At 40.1% G+C, this 21,786-nt stretch overlaps 1 protein-coding gene across 17 annotated transcripts in view; it reads left to right on the top strand.

Moving 5' to 3' along the window:
- AFDN (afadin, adherens junction formation factor) overlaps positions 1–21,786 on the top strand; it is a 137,527-nt gene that overhangs the window by 22,241 nt on the left and 93,500 nt on the right. For 10 of the 17 annotated variants that reach the window (XM_041745343.1, XM_041745325.1, XM_041745329.1 and 7 more), the window contains exons 2-4: positions 13,973–14,168; positions 17,584–17,699; positions 19,833–19,996. In XM_041745343.1, coding sequence (XP_041601277.1) covers positions 13,973–14,168; positions 17,584–17,699; positions 19,833–19,996 — 476 coding nt within the window. The remainder of the gene's footprint in view (positions 1–13,972; positions 14,169–17,583; positions 17,700–19,832; positions 19,997–21,786) is intronic. The other 7 variants (XM_041745327.1, XM_041745338.1, XM_041745339.1 and 4 more) reach the window with 3 other exon arrangements.

The following is a 21,786-nucleotide window of genomic DNA, read 5'->3' on the forward strand; positions in this document are numbered from 1 at the left end:
ACAAACTGTTTAGTTTGTAAAAGCCCAACTCTTAAGACCATAATAGTCTGTCACTACTGTTGCATCCTCTACCCCAAAAATTATTTTGTTTTTAATTTGTTCTTTTCACTTCTGTTGGAGGCCCCTCTCAAGTATCTTGTGTAAGCAAACAGTAGTACTCATGCAATACTACCATAGACAGTTGAGGATATTTTTAATTTAGGTAATTTGCATGAAGTTTTTATTTTTTAATCAAAAGAGGTTGAATGTGAATTCAATTTTTAGTCCACTATGCTATCATAGTATATTACTATAGTAAACAGGTACAGATAGAAGCATTCTGATTATAGGACGCTTCTTTGAATCAGAGTATTTACTTTGATGTGAAATTACTGTAAATACAGTAAATGATAGTCTGCTAATTTGTGTATACAGTTTGTATGGTGCATTATCCTTGTTCATACTTAGAAAGTCTTTTTTTATTTATTTAGGTTTTTGTTTTGTTTTGTTTTTTTGAGGGAGAGAACATACAGGCGGAGGCAGGACACAGGGGGAGAGGGAGACCTCCCATGCTGAGCGGGGAGCCCCACATGGAGCTCCATCCCACAACCCTGAGACCATGACCTGAGTCGAAGAAACCAAGAGTCAGATGCCTAGCCAACTGAGCCACCCACACGCCCCAAAATGCCTTTTTAATATTTCACATACTTAAAAAAAGAATCTCAGTACAGCTTGAAGAAGCAGGTTATAAAAACATGATTTCTTATTTTATATTCTTGGATTTCTTTTTGATATTATATGATATTGAGGCTGAGTTCAGGAACATGGTTATTTTCTTTGAACAAGATGACCATTCAGAATTTTGTGTATGTTGATTTGGTTACAGTCTTATCATTGGATATGATTTGAACTTTTGCATATTGAATTTCAAAAACAATTGTAAGTGTTGTAAAGTGTCATTTTTTTCTATAAAGCTTACTATTTTGCATTTTTCAGATACTTTTAATATGCGCTCATTTGTTTTTGCTTTTGTATTTTGTTTTGCTAGAGGTGGGATTTCAAACTAGTTTTCATGTAAGTATGAGGGCTTGAGAATGTGCACACAGGAAGTGACGTTTATCATCAAGTGCCTTATTCATGACAGGTGCTTTTACATACCATAAATGATGTAGTAACCACAAAACCCTGTGAAATAGAGTAACCTCTCTGTTTTGTACACAGGGAACAAGAGACCTCAAGCATCTTGCCCGAAGCCACATGAGCAATCAGTGAAAATACTGGGGTTTAAACTAATGTCTGGCTGTTTCTAAGGCCCTGCCTCTCTCCCTATCTCTCCTCCACACACCTGCTGCTTGCTCAGTGCAAGCCATAGATGCTTGGCCTCTGATGTTCATTATCTATCTACAGAATCTGATTCCTTGAATTTTTCCTAAAGCATCTATATTTTCATGAAACTAGGTTTATGTTATATATAATAGTTTGTAATTGGAATTTATTTTCATATTAAATATTTATTTATTTATTTATTTATTTATTTATTTATTTATTTATTTATTATTTTTATTCATTCATTCATGAGAGACATAGACAGAGAGGCAGAGATACAGGCAGAGGGAGAAGCAGGCTCCATGCAGGGAGCCTGATGTGGGACTCGATCCCGGGTCTCCAGGATCACACCCTGAGCCAAAGGCAGATGCTCAACCACTGAGCCACCCAGGCGTTCCCATAGAAAACATTTTAATAAGAAAATTTAATAGATGAAATTCATTTATAGCCATCCCTTGCACTTAAAAATTTTCAGAATTTCATTGTTCTTAGTTTTTTGTTGTTTTAGCTATTTTAAAGCAAGTCCTTAAAGCTGACATATTTCTTTTCCTCTACCTCAATGTATATCTCAAAAAATCTAACGATAATGCAGTACTCCTGCCAACAGTTAACCATATTTCCTTACTATTCTCTAATATCTAGCCCAAATTCAGATTTCCCTGTCTCTCTGAAAAACTATTTTTACAGTTAATTTATCTGAATCGAGGATCCAGACAAGGTCTACACGCTATGTTTAGTTATCTTATGTCTCTTTAATCTAGAGCATTCTCACCCCTCTCCAACTTGCCTTTTATTTCTTGTCATAGACATGCTGGAAAAAACTGGCTACATTTTCCTGTAGAATATCCCCATTCTGGACTTGCCTTTTTTTGTTTCCAGGGATGGTGGTGGTATTTGACTTGTTTCTATAGCTTTAAGGCCACTGTGGCTTCAGATCCAACTATTTGAGAAGAATGCTTGGGTTGGGAGTGATGTCTGGCCTGTGGCAGCACATGGATGCACAGCAGGAGGGACTCGGCAGCCAGGACCTTGGTGCAGGTTTTATCCTCGTGGATCTCTGCCCAGTCAAGTAGGGGTTACAAAGTAGTGGCTTTCTAATTCTATCATTTCTGTCCCATTGAGTGACTGGCATTTTTCTTTAAAAAAAAATACAAACGCATTTTCTGCATCTAAGTTCAGGAAAGCAGAGTTGCTGAGTTCTTTTATTTTCATTGCTTATTGTCAGGCCAAGGAGTTGGTGCCCTAGTTACTTGCAGTGCTGACAGTGATTATGATTTTGTTTTTGGCTTGCTTGGTTTTCTTTACTGTCATGGATGTGAGGATTTTTTTCCCCACTTTTTAAAAAATAAGCTTTTTATTTAAGATCCAGTGTAGTTAACATACGGTGTTACATTAGTTCCAGGTATGCAGTGTAGTGATTGAGCAATTCTATACATACTCAGTACCCCATCAGGGTAACCGTACTCCTTTTTTTTTTTTTTTTTTTAAGATTTTATGATTTTCTTTTTAAAAGTAATCTCTATATCCAGTATGGGGCTTGAACTCACAACCTGGAAACCAAGAGGCATGTACTCTCGGGACTGAGCCAGCAGGCACCCCTTGAAAAATGTCCTTTTTAATCCCTGTCCCCAATTTCCCCCATCTCCCCTCCTCCTCTCTGGTCACCATCAGTTCTCTAGAGTTAAAGGTCTTGATTTGTTTCTTTCTCTCTTCCTTTGCTTGTTATCTTAAATTCCACATACCAGTGACATCATATAGTATCTATCTTTTCTCTGACTTACCTTGCTTAGCATTATACTCTGTAGCTCCATCCATGTCGTTGCAAATGGCAAGAATTCATTCTTTGTTATGGCCGAATAATACTCTGTTGTGCGTGCATGTACCACTTCTTTCTCATCCACCCATCAGGATGGATACCTCGGCTGCTTCTGTGGTTTGCCTGCTGTATTCATCATGCTCGTGAGGACTTGTCTGTGTTTCTGTCACTGCAGTTATTATTGTTGCTGGCGTTCAGATTTCCCCACATTTGGCCAGGTGCACCTGTTGGTTGGCTGGGAAGTTCTTTTGAATGAGCTAGTTAATTTTTGAGAACTCTCTTTTTTTTGGCATATCAAGATGTACCAAACTCCTTTTGTCCATTTTCTGACTTACACTTGGATTCAGCCATTTCTCCAAGGAGCCTTGACTCCTTTTAGTGGTGAGTCATATTTAGAGCTCATCGTCTAGGTGCTACAGATGCTTACTTTTTACAGCTTGTCTTTTGCTTCAAGGCCTTTGCAATGGAAAGAGCTAGGAAATATTTTGTGTGTGTGTGTGTGTGTGTGTGTGTGTGTGTGTGAAAAAGTCCATGAATTTCTTCTGATGCTTCCAATTCAGATTTGACCTTACAGGGTTTTTATTTAATTACTTTGATTTTTAAAAATTTTAATCTCCTTTCTCTCAAATTGAAGATCTTTTTTTATAATTAAATTAACACAATTACTTGTGTGCTTTATCTTGTCATATAGTTCCTGTATTTTACATTATAATGCCAGTATTACTAACAGTAGGACTTCTGAATGAAGATGAATATTTCAATGTGAGATACTTGTCCTTAGAGTCTGGGGATGTAAAGTCAAAATACTATTCTCTAACATCACTTGAAAAAAAAATAATTTCTTCTGTATGGTAATATAACCAACCTGATATATTGTTAGACATTAATTTCAATTTATTTGAAGTTTTTAGGTATTATTTTGTATGAAAATTTAATTTTTATTATTTAAAATAATCCCAGGGTTTCAAAGTTGAAACTGTTTAATCACTTGCATTTGGAAAGGCTTTGCTTCCATGTTATTACATTTTGGTATATCCACTCAAGGAAGGATTCCTTTTGCAGATGTGATCAAGTACATTTGTGTGTGTGTGTGTGTGTGTGTGTGTGTGTGTTTCCTACCCTTTCATGTAAAAGATGCCTGTTGTGCATAGTGTCACACTGCTCACTTTTTTCCAGCTGACTGTATCTTGTGCATCATGCTGCATCACAGGGTAAAAGCTTTTCCTCATTCCTGCCAGTAGCAGCATTTTATTCTGTTATCTGAGAGTACCAGAGTTTATTCTGCTCATGCCCTTTGCTGGATCATTTCTACACTTGTGCTGTTTTTGACTGTGCTATAGTGAGTCATTTTGCATAAAGCATTTCACATTCGCATCTCTGGGTAGATCCACAAAAGTCAGATTGCTCTGTCAAAATGTACATGTGTATCTAATTTTGCCAAATATTGCCAAATTCTCCTTGGGTATGTACTTTTCTTTGGCACTATTCAAACTGGGTATGTACTCTTTTTTTGGCACTATTCAAACTAGAGTGTTGTCAGAATTTCAGATTTTTACCACTGTGATTGTTGAGGAATGGCATTTTACTGTTATCTTTATTTGAAGTCATTTTATCATTGATGAGATTGTTCATCCTTTTTTTATACTTGAGTCCTATTTACCTCTTTTCTGAGCTGTCTGTTGAGCTTCTTGAGGTTCTTTGGCCCCCTTTTCAGTGAGTTATTGGTGTTTTTCTTCTCAAATTTTAGGAACTCTATTATTATTTATTTATTTATGGGGTGGGTGGCACAGGGAACGGTTTATTCTCACAGCCAAGCAAAGGATGAGGCCCACAGTTTGGTGGCAGCAGAGGTGGCCACTGGCCATGGAGCAGCCATGGGGTATCATTAGTGGTGGCAGCTGGTTCCTGAGTGAGGCTGGCAACCTTAGGCCCACTGGCTCCCATTCCTCAGTGGCTGGTGCTTCACCAGGGCTGGGGTAGGGGTGGGCTGGGAGGGAAGGGGCATTGGATCGGTCCAGCGGGAGATCTCATCCAGGAACCATTCAGCACCAGGCAGGAGGTTCTCGCCGGTGTGGGCACCACAGCCCTGGATGTGCCGGGGCGTCTGGACTTAGCTGCGAAGCCTCAGGGACAGTGTCAGAGGTCAGTGGTCCAGGCAGCCACTGCTGGGTGGCGACCGGAGGGGGGCTTGCTCTGGCCTTGCTGGCCCCTGCAGCAGCCAATGTGCGGAGTGTGGTCAGCTCGGCCCACTTCCCAGTGAGGCCCTCTGTGCTCTGGTAGCAGCTCGGCGGGCAAGGTGCTCACACCCTGGCTGCTCAGCTTGATCCTTGGTCCTCTGGGCCCTTTCCGTGGAAGCCCTGCATGAGGGATGTCTTCCCCATTGAACTTCTTGAGAGGTTGTTTGTTTGCCAGCACGATCCAGGCTGAGCATGAGTGCTCGCAGCTCCCACTCTTTCTGATTCATTTTCAGAATATGGTCAGAAGCCCCATGGTCCCAGTAACCACCTAGGAACTCTTTCTGTATTAGAGAGATTGTATTTCTTTTCTGTTTTTTTCCCTGGTGTGTCACTTGTCTTTGCACTTGTGCTTTTCTTTTCTCCAAATGGAAATTTATATAGTCGGATTTGTTCATGTTGTTTATGTGCTCTGCGATCTACATTTATATTTTAGGATATAATTTTTAAAATACAGATTTCCATAAAGACGTTTATTACACAATAAAAACTTCAGAAGCAGCATGTGACCTGAATGTGTGGACACTGTGGAAAGGTGAACTTTGAAACTATTCATAGAAATGTTCTCCATAGCTGTGGCCAGACTGCAGGGGAAACTGGCGTGGTGTTAGGGAAGCTGTGTAATCCTGTTCAAAGGAACCATCATGGCTCAGTGGATAAAACGAGAGCATTTCGTGTGTGCTCACGTCTGAGAGAGAGAGTAGGGTTACCAGGTTTGTAGATCAAGGAAGTGCATCAACCATAATGTATCTGAACTTCATCGAGGAATTCAGCAACTTCTTTCATCATATTCTTGTGTTTGTGACCTGGGTCTCAGTACAGTTAGATGAATGAGGAACTAGTTGTACTCAAAGGCTGTTTAACAGATTAGCACCAAGCTGGAAAAATGTTATTAGTTGGTAACTAACATGCAAATGACTCAAGAACTTAAATTTTACTGGAACCTCATGAGAATCAGCAATATTAGGTGGTAACCGAAAAGCTAATGTAACCTTAACTTGAATTAATTACAGGTGTCGTGTTAGAACCTGTTAGCAATATACTTAGAGTTGATCAGAACTACACATTCGGAGTTTTGTGATCAGTTCTGGAAACGGTGTCAGGCCGGGTGGATAGAACACAGATGTGTTTAAGAGGGAAGTGAGCAAAATAGTAAGTGAATTTGGAATTTTGTCACAGGAAAGAGAACAGTTGGAGGAACTAGAATTAGAATGCCATTCTGGAGAGGGACTAGACTTGCTCTAAATCCGCAGTTCTCCACAGGGACAGTTTTCTCTCCTGGAGGATCTATGCAAATGTCTAGAGACATTTTTTGGTTTTCGCAGCTTGGGTGGGTGCTGCTGGCATCTAGGCTGTAGAGGCCAGGAGTGTTCTCGGGCATCCCACAGTAAAGTGATCCCTTCCCAATGTCACAGTGCTGAGGCCAGAATACCCTTTCTCAGACTAAATTGCTTAACTGTCACCTGTAGTGAGATAAAGAATTGCATTTTACCTTGTAGCCTGGGGCATATACAGGAAAAACTGGAATTAAAATTTCATGAGCCGGTACTTGCCCTGTTTCCTTACCCAGAGTGCATTGTACCCAGTAGAAATCTATTCTACTGTATACTGTTTGATTAATAAATGGGAAAAAAATGGTCATTCATAAGCCACGGTTAAATATAGGCCTAAATAATACCAAAGGGTAAAGCTATAGGAGGTGAATTTTGCTTTTGTATAAAACCATACTTTCATGCTATTGAGCTATACAAAGAAAGAATGTACTACATGGCCAGTGAGTTTGCCATCACTGGAGTTGTCATAGGGGCTTCTTAACTTGAGGTCCGTGAACGGACATGATGGGGTCTTTGAACATGGATGAGAAGATAATTACATCTTTATTTTTGGTAAATAAATATTTATTAAACCTCTAACTGTAATTATCATTTTCTTCGCTTAGGAGTTTATATTCATACCTACTCAGAATTGCGTGAATCTACTTATTTAGTATGTTAATAAAGAAGCACTAATATTTGCTAGGTAATGATTTTTTAAAAATATTTAAATAATTGGGGATCCCTGGGTGGCGCAGAGGTTTAGCGCCTGCCTTTGGCCCAGGGCGCGATCCTGGAGACCCGGGATCGAATCCCACGTCGGGCTTCTGGTGGCATGGAGCCTGCTTCTCCCTCTGCCTGTGTCTCTGCCTCTCTCTCTGTGTGACTATCATAAATAAATAAAAAAAAAACAAAAAAAAAACAAATATACATATGCAGGTATAAAGTCTTTTCCTGGATGACGATTGCTGGGTCAGGGAGTAGTTGCTCTCTTATAATGGGATGCCAGTTTACATTCCTACCCACAGAGTAACAGTGCCCTGTGGGAGTCCTTTCTCACAGGAGAAAACAGGTTCTGGAATGTTGAGCTACCTCATGATAGAGATGGGATTACAAGTGAAGAGAGGAATCTCTCTCTCTCTCTCTCTCTCTTTTTTTTTTTTAAATTTTATTTGCTTGAGAAAATGTGATAAGCAGACCTGGCCTCCCAAGTGGGGATCCTACTGCAGGGCTCAATCCAGGACCCTGAGGATGACCTGAGCCTAAGGCAGATGCTTCACTGCTTCACCGACTGAGCCACCCAGGCACCCAGAGAGGAAACTCTTAATCTGTACTCTATAGTTAACTGAAAGATAGTTCGATATAAAACAAACCCATTTACTTAGATTTTAGAGAAACCTCTTAAGGTGCCATTTACAAGGTACTATAATATTGTTGTTAGAAACAAAATAGGGGCTCCTGGCTGGCTCAGTGGGTAGAGCATGCAACCCTTGATCTCAGGGTTTTAAGTTAGAGCCCCACATTGGGTGTAGAGATTACTTAAAATCTTTAAAAAAATAAAACAGACAAGCAAATTAAAAGGAGACTCTTAAATACAGAGAACAAACTGGTGGTTGCAGGGAAGGGGGTGGGTGGGTGAACAAGTGAAGGGGAGTAAGAGGACACTTGTGCTGAGTACTGAGAAATCTGTGGAATTGTCGAATCCTTGAATTATACACCTGAAACTAAATAGCACTGTGTGTTGATGATACTTGATAATAAATATATAATTTCTTAAAAAAGAACCATGGGGTTTCTTAGGAGCTCCCCACCCATAGGAATGGGGAGCAGGTGGGAAGGGTAGGGAAAGAACCCCTTGGTAATGAGTGCCATGGGAAGATTAAGTGTGAGCCTGAGGAGGACGTTGTACAGTTATGTACCTAAGCTTGCCAGGGAATTATTTCTCCTGTGAAAGTTTTAGATAATGAAATGCATATTATTTTAAAGAGTGTCCTTGAAGTACTAGTGTTTAAGAAACAGTCTTTATACAAGTAAGATTCCAAAAACCCATATTCAAGTATTTTTTCCATTTTTTACCTAAACTATTAACAGTCAAATGACTGTTGTCCATTTGATTGATTTATGTACTAATAACGTGTGTGTGTCTTTAGAGGCATAGCTGTATTTTTTCTTAACGTTTTGCACCTATTTTTGGAGGCACGAGCATTAGAAATAAATTATGTGTGTGATAAAGTGGTGTGCTCTGTCCACAGCCCTTTTTGCCATGGGGAGTTGGACGATTACCTGTTACAGTTGGTGTTGCTTTGCTGCAGGCTAGGGAATGGCTTCACATAAATGCTGGACATGAGGAGAAGAAAAATGGATTAGTATGGTCGACCTATTTAGCTTTAGAACAAATGGTTCTGAGCAGCGTGAGCAAAAAGGAGATTTGAGGTTGCAGTGGTGAGTTTTTACTGGTTTGGAGAGGGCTGATTATCAGTTTTATTAATAAGATACTGATAAAATATTTAAAAATGAATTTCCACCTTTAATCCTTTGTTCTTTGCATTGGCTCTTCAGTAATTTATAATACAGCCTTCTGTGGTTTGGGTTTTTGTTGTTGTTGTTTTGGGTCTATTACATTCTTTCTGGTAAGTATTAGCATAATTTTGTTTTGGAGTTGTCATTAAATCCACCCCAAGTAGTGTTCCATTTCGTTACAATCCTTGTGATGATATTTCTCAGGGAGAAGTTTATGCAAAGGTGAATATATACCTTTAGGAAAGAAAGAAACTTGTTTTCCTGTCAGGAGGCATAACCCTTAAGAGAAGGAAACAGGTGCCTCTCACTCAGGTTATTGCCCTTGGCACATGGAGCAGGACTGTGCTGATTACAGAGGTTTCAGGCAGTTAGCCGCTGGCTTCCCTGCTCCTGGTCCTGAAAATAGGCTGCTAGCAAGTAGGTACTTCATTTCCATACTGGAGGACATTGCAACAGTGTTTTTTCACTTAAATACTATTATCTCTTGGATATTTGTATAAGGACTTTTTTACGGAAACATTGGTCTTTGTAAAATTATAATTGTATTGGCTGCAACGAACACTATCAGCATATTAGCCCTATTATTGGAACTTCACGGCCACTTATTACAGATTTAAAGTTTTGTTCCAGAGTTCTTATCAGTTGAGAACAGACAAACCACAGCTGAAAGAATTGGATATGGTTATTGGAAGTTTTGACTCAAATTTGTTTTTATTTTTATGTGGGAAGCATTATATCAGAGACTGTGGGAGGGACTAGAACAATGAATAAGAGGCTCCCTCAGGAAAGCTGCCGTCTAGCGGGAGCTCTGATTGCTAGTTCTTTATATAGTTTACTCTTCAAAACAAGCTTATTTTCATTTTATAATTAAGGAAATTGGAGCTCACATGTGTGTGAGAGAGCTCCCTCAGGGATAAATGCCAGCTTACCTCTGCCGTGCTGCAAATGCCAGGTGTCTCTGCCCCGTGCGCCGGGCGGGCTGGCAGGTCGCAGGCTGAGACGGGAGTGAAGCAGGTGCTGCTCAGGGTCCGAGCCTGGCCTCCGAGGCCAAAGTGAGCTTTAGTAATACTCGGATCCAAATGCCACCACTGTTTAGGCAGTGACTGCAGCAAGTCGTTGACACCACTGCGTGCAGAATTCTTTATCTTCACTGTTTCTTCTGGGACGACTCTTGTACCTGTTGAAAAGGAAGGAAGTCATCCCAGACTTTTCTAGATGAGGAAGTGACTTGAAGGGGCTGCAGAGCATGGTGATTTAACACTTGAGGTTTCAAGGGACAGCTAATGCTGGCTACATCTGGGTCCTGCTCCTCGGCAGGCTGTGTGATTGTAGTGAAACCAGACTTAATACTAACTCTGTGGACCTTCTTTAACCCTTTGTGAGGTAGGAATGATAATAGTACTTCTTTCGTGTTTGAGGAATTAAATGCTGAACTTTTAGTATCTGGCACATAGTAGCCTTTAATACATGTTGGCTGTTAATATTGTTTGTAGGGTCATCACGCACAGAATTTTTAGGTTCACAACTTGATCTTATCAATCTTCTCAGGTCTGATAAAATTCTGTGGATTGGGGCACCTGGGTGGCTCAGTGGTTGAGCCTCTCTGCCTTTGCCTCAGGTCCTGATCCTGGGGTTCTGGGATCAAGTCCTGCATTGGGCTCCCAGTAGGGAGCCTGCTTCTCCCTCTGCCTATGTCTCTGCCCCTCTCTCAGTGTCTCTCATGAATAAATAAATAAAATCTTAAAAAAAAATATTCTGTGGACTTAGTCACGCAGGCCAAAACTTATTATTTGGCTGAATAAACACAATGCTAGTTTATTAAGGTATTATTCTAGTAATAGGTACACTCAGGTATTCTGTGTGGTATTGAGGTAACCAAACTAAGTTAATATTTATTAACATTTATCTAGTGCAAATGAAATCAAAGGTAATTTTAATAGTCTACTTTGTTGAGGCTTGGTGTAGAACCTGGAGATTTGTTTCTTTAAAAACATCAACAGCGATATTGTTAGTTCTCTGTAGACACAAGAGCTGTTGCTTGCTGGATCTCTACCCTTGGGTTTACTCATTTTTTTTCTTTTTACCTCGGCATTTTATGTGAGATCAGTAATAGGACCACATTAATAATGGGGAGTTTGTGTATTTAGTTTCTTCTTACAAATGGTAGTCATCTCTGTGTAAGGGAATTTCATGAGGGCGGTTGAGGGATCTTCCCCTTCCCATGCTTGCCTTAACCACATTCATTCACGATCACTTCCTTTGTGTTCTTGCCAAGTTGGGCATTCCCTCCCAGATCTTTGATTTCTGGTCATTTGGAGGTATTTGTGGACAGTCATCAGAGAAAGTGGTACGTTTGTGTCTTTGGAATCCATAGGCACATCTAACTGTTTTATTCTTGTCACAAATGATGTGAAACTACTCTTAGCAAAATGATCGAGTGGGAGGTTAATTTGCCTTTTTGGTTTAACTTCCATAAAGCATGAGCCATGGGAGGAGCCAGGGTAGTTTTGCCAATTAACATTTGAGACTGTAAGGTGTAATCTAAAGATGATTTCAGAGCGTGGTGATGATGAAAGTATCAGAGCCTGGGATGAAACTATGACTCCCATAATAAACACTTAAATGTATGTAACTAAACATATAGAGTAGTTCCTGTTTCCTACCGTAGCCTGAGGAGGTGGTGGATAGAGAGAGCACCCCCTGAGGTGGGAGCATAGAAGGGCCTGGAGAGGGCACGGGCCCGCCAGAGCAGTGCTGGGGAAGCCCTGTAGGGGAAAGGAAAGTAAGTGGTGCCTAGTAGCTATTATTAATATTCACTAGTGCTTACATGCACATTTACAGCTGAGGAGCATCTTTCATGTGCATTGTTACTTTATGGAGCTTTGGGGGTTGCCAGACTAATACTGGAGATAAACGTTTAAAAAGGATGTTGTTTAACTTTGTTTGCTGCTTGACCTAGGCTGAACAAGAGACAGCTTATATAGTTTTGAGAGAGCAGAGCAGGACTACTAATATGCTCCCATTCTGCTAACTCAGAGCTTTTTTCACTCACCCCCATAATCAATGGTCCTACTTCAACCCAAGATCTGTGGCTCGATGGTATTTTTTAAAAAAATATTTTATTTATTCATGAGAGAGAGAGAGGGGGCAGAGACACAGGCAGAGGGAGAAGCAGGCTCCATGCAGGGAGCCCGATGAGGGACTCCATCCCAGGTCTCCAGGATCACACCCTGTGCTGCAGGCGGCGCTAAACCGCTACACCACCGGGGCTGCCCTCGATGGTATTTTTTAATACACATCCTCACGTACTCTGTATTTTCCGTGGGGCAATGGGAAATGGGTAGGACAGACTGCCTAGTGGTCGTAGAAGCTTTGAGCAAACACAGTAAAGCTTTGGGGCTAGAAATGTCGTCTCATTTTCTATCTTAATTTTATATAGCTTATGCAGTTACCCAAATTCTAATATCCCATAACTATTATAATTATTAGGTTATAATTGTTAGCAAAGACTAAGCAAATAGATTGGGAAGAAGTAGAGAAAAGCTTACCTGTGATGGCCTTTGAGCCCATAGAAAAAGCCCTCATCTGGAGTAAAGCTAAGGACTGACATTTTCTCACTTTTAACACAAATTTGGATGGATTCTAGGTGTATATTGAAGATGGAATAGATTTGATGTGCTAGCATGGAGGGTGAGAAGAGGGGAGAACCAATGAGCCAGTGGCCTTTGGTAGTGCTAGGGGCAGTGAGGGTGGCCAAGTAGTTAGAAATGCTCCTGGGAATCTCGAGAGCTGTGCTTTTTTGTGTTCTGGGAAGTAAGAGGGTACAAAGGAGCTCTCGACCTTTCCCCCTGACACCCCAAGGGAAGGTGTAACCCACCAAACAAGAACCAGGTTCTCTCTGATGCAGTGGTTCATCTTGTGGAATATGGACCGCTGAGTTATGGTTGTAGCAGAAGGCCTGGAAGCTCATGCAACTTTCACCCTACTGACTGCATACTGATAACGAAACAGGGACACAAGGAAATAACAGGAAAGAGCGTCCCATAGTTGCATGGGCTTCAGTCTGTCTTTGCTTGTAAGACCATTGTATTTTTCTGTAGAAGTAAGGCTGTGAGAAAAGTCTAAGTTGTGTTCATTGATTTTGGGCAAGTATTCATATTAAAATCAGCTACCATTCTGCAAAAGTTAAGAGTTTCCATTTACTCACATTCATGATAGATCTGGGCTAATGCTGGCCCTGTGGTTCTAGAGTAGTCTCTTCATTGAGGTTTTATGATCTCAGGGCTGGGTAGGACCTCAGGGACCTGTAGGTGTGGACTTTGGGGACCAGTGGGTCTGGGTTTTAACTCTGGATTTGCCACATAACTACCCGAGCAACTTACTTAAACTTTGTGATTTAATGACCAAATCTTGAAAATAGGATTTAGTAATAAATCTACTTAACTGGGCCATTATGAGTACATAGTAAAATTTAGCATGTCAAGGTGTGCCTGGTACTTGCTGGAGACTCATTAAAATTAGCTGTTACTAACATCAGCTACTCTACAGCCATTGTCTTGGATGTGAGATGAGTAAGGCAAAAGCTATAAATAATTTGTCCCCAGTCACATAATTAAATTTGAGGACTCAAAAGCCATGTCTCTCAGTTTCCATCTCAGATGTTTATGGTAATGAAACATTTTTTTAAAGTGATGGATAGCTCTTTTTCATTTATTATTGTTGTAATAAGTGAATCTTTTTAGAATGTTATTTTTCCAAAAATCTATCTTTTTGTTTTCTTTTAGGATTTGGAGTTTCATGGAGTGATGAGATTTTATTTTCAAGATAAAGCTGCTGGAAACTTTGCAACAAAATGTATTCGGGTCTCTAGTACTGCCACCACTCAAGATGTGATCGAGACGCTGGCAGAGAAATTCCGGCCTGACATGCGGATGCTGTCGTCCCCCAAGTACTCCCTCTACGAAGTGCACGTCAGTGGAGGTCCGTGCGTCCCCGCTTGTGTAGATAGCTCCCAAAACGCCCGTTTGTCCCGAGGGCAGTGCAGTGATAGCACTGCTCTCCCGAGGATCCTTCTCTTTTTGGAGGGGCTGGGGGGCACATGGCAGGCAGGCAGAGCATTTGCGGGTCTGGGAAGTGTTCTTGTGAGATCCCAGCACACACGCTGTGGGAAGTTAGAATGAATAATGTCAGTTTTACACAGTCTGGTTTCTTCAGCAATAAGGTGGTGACATTTCTTCGTTAAAATTAGCCAACAGACCTAGGTGTCGTGTACACACTGCTGAGGCATATGGTATGCCACTTGCTTTGGGAAGAATAGTTCACATAACTTTTATGTGTAGATTGTGATGTTACAATTAACTTTAACCCAGTTAAATATTATGTCATCAGTCTTAAAAAAACGCGTATTTTTTAATGTGAGACGGTATGTTTTTATTATTCTTTGGGAATAATTAGGGGAAGAAACTGTCTTATGTAGTTAGTAATTTTTACTTGTTTTTAATGTTTGAAATTTCTGAAAATATCCTGTGGATCTATGTCAAATAGCAATTCTAAGTTGGACTGACTAGAAATGTAGACATTTCTAAGATTTTTTTCATGAGTGCTTTGAATATACCAAGTCACCTATAAAAAAATACAAATCTCAATTAATGAAGCAAATAAAGGATTATATTAACAGCCCAAACCAAATTTTAGTACCTGTTCAATTCCATCCCCAAATCCTTTTTGAACATAAGTTTTTTTTTTTTTTTTTATTTGTCTTGACTTCAGAATTACAGCTTTCCGTGTACAGTTGAAATTGGGTGAACAGTTTTGTACTGTTTGGAATCTGTATATGACCACACATCATTTTCCCTGCTAGAATATGAGGTGGGCCACACTCGTTATTACTGCTAACGTCATGAGGGTATCCCACTACATCGATAATACAAAAACTAGATTTGACAACAGAGGATACACTCTGGATAGTTTTTCTGAAGTTGAGTTTTTCCTTTACCTCAAAATCAGTATAACCAGGTTAACAAGAATAAAATGCTCTTCACACCTTTTTGCGTTTTCACTTTTCGATCGTTTGAAAACCACCAAATGAAGATTGGAATTTGAGATCTGAAAGTGGAATGATACTGATATTTTTAAAAGAAAAGTTTTCTTTTAATTTCCTTAAATTAAAAAGTAAAACGTATTACTTGTAAGGAGGTGAAAATACAATAAAGGTGTGCAGAGAAAAGGGAGGAGGGCTTGCTCACAACCCTGAACTGAATGGCTAGGATTGTCCGGCTCTGTCTGTGCTTAGCAGAGTGGCTTCCACAAGGGCCATCCTCCATGTACAAGGACACATGGACAAGGGTCATGAAGCCCTCAGAGTGTCCCCTCTGGGCCAGAGGACATACTTAACAGTTCATGTTACTGAGTAGTTCGATTCAGACAAGTTAGTAAGTGTTTATGCACTAACAACATGATAGATGTTTGGCAAAATAGTATACATAAAAGGAAAGGAAAACTAACATTTACATCCCTGATGGGTTTGTGTGCCTCTTGGGCCCTGCCCAGCTCCTAGATTAGAGATGGGGCCCTCACTTCCTATCTGTGAATTTAGGGGCGGTGCTGCTTGTTTTGTACAGCACCATGGAAATCTCAGGTTGACACTGATGTGATACAGGCAGAAGGGGTGGTGCAGTCTGGTGTGGACTAGGGGCTTCCTGGAGCTAGCAGTTCCTGCGGCTTCTGCCACAGGTAACTTGTTTCCCTGAAAATTTAAAGTGCTTCTCAGTGAGTGTTCAGGGACCTCAGCACGTGCTTGTAGAGCTTTGCTCCGGTGGGCTGAATCTCAGGCCCCAACCCACATTTCCACCACCAGGGAAACTCCACTCTTGTCCTTTCTGTATACTAGGATCCTTTGTGTGAAATCAATTGGGAAAATAAAAAGGAGTCTGCTGTTTTAAAAAAAAAAAAAAAAATATATATATATATATATATATGTATGTATGTATGTATGTATGTATATGTATGTTTATATGAACCACTAAGGCAGAAAGATATCTTAAATTTATAAAGTTGTGTAGGACCTTGACTGTATTTATATTTTAATAGTTAGGCTCACATGCTTTAGAATAGCTACCTCACCCTTGTTTTTATTTTACTTTCATAATTTAGACTTTGTTGTTCTTAAAATTAGTTCTCTAAAAAATATACTATAACGGATTTCAATCTAGTACAAATTTTGCAACAACAAGAACTTGGTAATTTTGGTTTGTAGCAGGAATTTCAGATTTCTTCATTCAGTCCTTAACTTATTGCTCTAATTTTCATTTCTCATATTTTCAGTTCATAAAATAATAAATTAGAATTTGTTATTCCTATATACTTAAAATTAACATTACTGTTTATATAGAGTATTTACTGAAAGCCTGTGTAAGTTTATCTTTTGTTTATCTTTTAAATTTATCCTGTTAACTCCTGTTTCCTTTACCGCTGGTCTCTGCCTCCTGTGTGTGCTCCCCCCATTGTAGCACATCCTATATACAGTTACATGGATAATCTTTGCTGACTATAGGCTTTTTTTTTTTTTTTTTATGATAGTCACAGAGAGAGAGAGAGGCAGAGACATAGGCAGAGGGAGAAGCAGGCTCCATGCACCGGGAGCCTGATGTGGGATTCCATCCCGGGTCGCCAGGATCGCGCCCTGGGCCAAAGGCAGGCGCCAAACCGCTGCACCACCCAGGGATCCCTGACTATAGGCTTCTAATAGATGGTCAGGGTGAGCCTAGCCCTTGGGGAGCCCCCTCCGTAGTCTGCAGGGTCAGTATGCTTTGAGGTGTGTTAGATATCTAGCAGGCAGGGAAGGAATACTCCAAACCTAGCACTTTATTCTAATGAAGAGATGGGATGGTGGTAGTTTCATGGTGGAAGGCACTGTGAGGGCTGGGCCTGGTGAGTTTGAGAGACAGGGATTAGATGCTCAGAGACACGAAGAAGGGTACAGCTGTCACATACACAGACACAGGTCAACAGGTCTCCTGTGTGAATGCTGTTCTCTTATTTTCCAGTTACCTATATGAGATAATTTGATTTACAGAATTAGGCTTATAGCAAAGACCTATATATATTTTTCTCTAGTTTGTGTATATTTCTCCTGTTCTCCTGTTTGGATTCTAAATGTTTTAAGGACATTATCCCTGGTCAGTGTTTGGAACTGGGTATGTGGTAGTATATATTGTAGAAGCAACAAGATAGTAAATAATTAAAATTCTCACTTAACATTTTGAGTTACATTTCAGCCTGTTAGTAAGTCCTTGTGGTAATATTTTATGTCTATAAAATTAAACGTATATGGGAGTGTTGTATTAGTGCCATTAAATAACCATGACTTAATTTCTTTTCGTTTCATGATTTGAAGAAGAAAGAAGATTGGATATAGATGAGAAACCTCTAGTTGTGCAGTTGAATTGGAATAAAGATGATCGAGAGGGCAGATTTGTTCTTAAGAATGAGAACGATGCCCTTGCTCCTAAGGTAGGATCCCTCCTCGTTTCATGGTGGGGGTCCCGGGGCCCACGAGGATGAACATGAGACTGATGTTGATGTGCTAGGAGTTCACGGAACTTGCCTTTTTGCCTCTTTTCCTAAATGACTTTTTTTACCTTCCTCCCAGAAAAAAAATATAAAAAGTTCTATTTCTTTCTGTTTCATCCTGTTTCACTGAATGATCCTAATATTGCTCTCTACCTTTGCAAAGTTAGTAACATTTTTTTTTTTAAGATTTTGTTTATTCATCAGAGTCACAGAGAGGGAGAGGCAGAGACATAGGCAGAGGGAGAAGCAGGCTTCCTGGGGGAAGCCTGATGTGGGACTCCGTCCTGGGACTCTGGGATTATGCCCTCAGCCGAAGGCAGACGCTCAACCACAGAGCCACCCAGGCGTCACAGTAACTTTGGTTATGAAGAGATTTAATGATCAAGTAGTCAGCACCAGGTTTTTTTTGTTTGTTTTTGTTTATACCAAATTAGGAAGTCAAAATATGTTTTAATAAGAATCACAAAGGAAAATCTTTAATAGCCTATTTATTGTGAATTTTTGGACACAACTTCATAAGGCACATTTAAAACCTTTCCTGTACTCTGTGTGTAAGGTTAGAGATGAGCAGACTTTCTGGGCTGACATAATGCAGTGATCCTGAAACTTCCTCAGGTGCCAGGGCATCTGGAATTCATGTGCTGCTCTTCTTTTGTGGGACACTATGGAACACAGATAAGACTTGAAAATATAATTTCTGTGTTAAATCAAATGGCATCCTACACTAGAATTCAGTATTGACAAGTGAGAGCAAATGCAGAAGTCAAGAATATTTTGAAAAAAATCTTGTATTTAATTATTTTCCCTAACCAACTGGGAAAGAGTGCCATTGTTCACTCGTGGAAACAGAACATCTTCACTTTGCTTGTGTGATGTTAGTGCTCCATGTGGAAGAGTGTTAGACACACAGAGGGTATTCTTGGCCTTGTTAACTGTGCTTCTAGTGGCTTAGCATTTGTAGCAAATACATAGAAAGTAAAAATGGACATCTCTTTTTTTTTTGGCCCATGTTTTATTTCTGCACCGTGATTTCAGCTGATGTGCCTAGCTGTGGGATAGAGACCCTCGTTCACATGGATTAGAGCTCTTAGTAGGATCAGGATAATGCTGACGTGGCCAGCAATGAAAATGGAAATCCTAACTTAGATAAAACAGAAGGCAGTTTATTTCCCAATACAGTAACCATTCTTTCATATTTTTCTTGATTTTTTTTTTTTACCAACTTATTAGTTATACATACCAGAAATTGTCTCTGTGTTATCTGCTAGTAGGCCATGTTGTAAATTAAGAATAACCAAGCAAAAAAAAAAAAAAAAAAAAAAAAAAAGAATAACCAAGCAGATAAACAAAATGTGGAAAAGAAGTTTTGCACAGACAGTACTTACAATTTTGTTTCAAAAAAGCTTATTTCTTATAGCTATACCTACCATTTCCTTTGAAGCTAGAGAAACGTCTATAAAGTAGATAATGATTTAAACAGTTACTTCCCTTTTTTTTTAGATATTATTTATTAGAGAGTAGAGAGAGGGGCAGAGGGAGAAAGAGAAGGACAAACAGACTCTGCACTGAGTGTGGAGCCCGATACAGGGCTCAGGCCCATGACCCCAAGACCTTGACCTGAACCGAAATCAAGAGTCCCCTGCTTAACTGATTCAGCCACCCAGGCACACCAGTTATTTCCATGTTTGATTAGGCTCCTTTTTAAAAAGTAACTATATATAAATTACTTGCATTTTTATTTATTGAAAATCGGATTTCGTGATTCTTGCCCCAGGTTTTTTTTACTGGGGTTGGTTTTCTGTTTGCTTACTTACGTATTAGTTTTGAACTGAGTGAGATAAACTACACACATGATGAAGTGCACAGATCTTGAATGTATAATCTATTATGTTTTGCTAAATACATGCCTGTAACTGTCAGCCCAGTCAAGGTAAAGGACATTCCCATCCCCTGGGCCCTTCCCTGTGCCAGTAGCTGGGTGTAGCAGTCACGTGAAATGAAGTTAGCTAGGCCTATAGAGCTTCCTGTGATTCTGTGTAACAGCCACCATAATGATGATGGTACTTTTATCAGAAGGCTCAGAGCAATGGACCCGAAAAGCAGGAGAAAGAAGGTGTTATCCAGAACTTCAAGAGAACTCTCTCCAAGAAAGAAAAGAAGGAGAAAAAGAAGAGAGAAAAAGAGGCAGTGAGGCAGGCGTCTGATAAGGATGATAGGCCTTTCCAAGGGGATGACATGTAAGTAATTCTGGTAATATTTCTATTTCTTTTTGCTTTAATAAGCTGACTGTCTTTAATGTAGCAGACCTCATTAAATCACCAAACTGTGGAAAGGATGAACATCTGTTACGAAGTTAATTTCCGTATCCTCTGTCTCTTCTGTGTGTAGAAGGTGGAGGGTCTCGGCTCAGTGGAGATTATGGCCGGCCATCCTGTCTCATGGGTTTGCTAATCCCACATAAGCAATGAACTGTACAGTGTTGTTTCTGAGCAGACCCTTGCTGTCAGTGTTTTATTTTTGTCTGACCTCTTCTTTCTGGTTGTTTGGACCTTCAGGCTGCAGTGTTTTCTTCCAGACCCTAAATACACTGAATGCTCCGCAGAGCTTGGCAGAACCAGTGAGGGCAGTAAGGCTCAGGTGCACCATGAGGTGACCCAGGCCCATCAAGTTGTACTGACCTGTCTGAGGGTCTTTCGGCTTCTGACCTCAGAGCTGAGGGAATAAGGGAAATCACTGCATTTTGATTATAGCAGGAAAGAGCAGAGGAAACTGACCTTTCCCCTTGGGGGGAGGTGTTGGTGTAGTCCTGCCCGTTTCACGTGGGTCATTCTGTTCATGGGGCAGCCGTGTGTCGGCACTCAGCTTGGGCCCCCTTGCCGTGGTGGTGAGTGCACCACAGTGTCCTCAGTGTTGTTCTGTTGCTGAAGTAACAGACGTTCATTTTAGAAAGTCAGAACATATGCAGATTTGTCAGAAAGAGAGGAGTCGTCACCTGTTACCACATGAGCTCAAAGAGAACCATAGTTTGTTTTTGATACACAAATATATACTACACATATACTTCATATGTTTATGTAGAGTTTTAAAACATACCCATAAGGGGATCCCTGGGTGGCGCAGCGGTTTGGCGCCTGCCTTTGGCCCGGGGCGCGATCCTGGAGACCCGGGATCGAATCCCACATCAGGCTCCCGGTGCATGGAGCCTGCTTCTCCCTCCGCCTGTGTCTCTGCCTCTCTCTCTCTGTGACTATCATAAATAAATAAATAAATAAATAATTTAAAAAATAAAAAATAAAAAAAAAATAAAACATACCCATAGGCTTTGCACATAATGTTTTTCCATTCTACTATATCCCATAAATGCATATATATATATATTCACATGTATATATTTTCATAAAAGTATAAAACGATTTAAATGATTATGTAGTCTCTCATAGTTTTTTCAAAATTTATTTCACTGACCTCTTTTTTGTACTTGTAGGTGGTTCACAGGTTTTTGGTATTATAAGTAATACTCCTTGCTTTTCAACTCTGGGAGCACTCTGGAAGGACAGCTTGGGGGCAGCCTGGGCATATTTCTAGAGCCCACCAGCTTCCTCACTTCCTCGGACCCTGACAATTGTCACACACTGTCTCTTCCCCACATCCAATAACCTGAATGTATTTTATCATTAAGATAGATGTCTTTCTGCACATTGACTAACCATTTATATTCTGTGGTAGTGACTTCTTCAAGTCTTTCTTTATTGTATGATTAATACTAAGTGTATGTATTAAGGACTGTTAACCATTTGTTAGTTAATGATGTTTACTTTAGAGTGGACTCAAGCCCATTTTGGATGGCATTGAAGTGGGTTTAAGGTACTAATCTGTCAGGCAGTGATGGCTGTGTAATGAGTATAAACTCTTGAGTATAGTATTACATAGTAATGCTCTATTTAGCATAAACAATAGGCAGAACTTGTATGAGTATATTGCTTATACATGAAAAATATCAAAGAAAAGGAGAGTTTGAAACTTAGGC

This window comes from Vulpes lagopus, chromosome 2 (assembly GCF_018345385.1).
Source record: "Vulpes lagopus strain Blue_001 chromosome 2, ASM1834538v1, whole genome shotgun sequence".
Lineage (NCBI taxonomy): Eukaryota > Metazoa > Chordata > Mammalia > Carnivora > Canidae > Vulpes > Vulpes lagopus.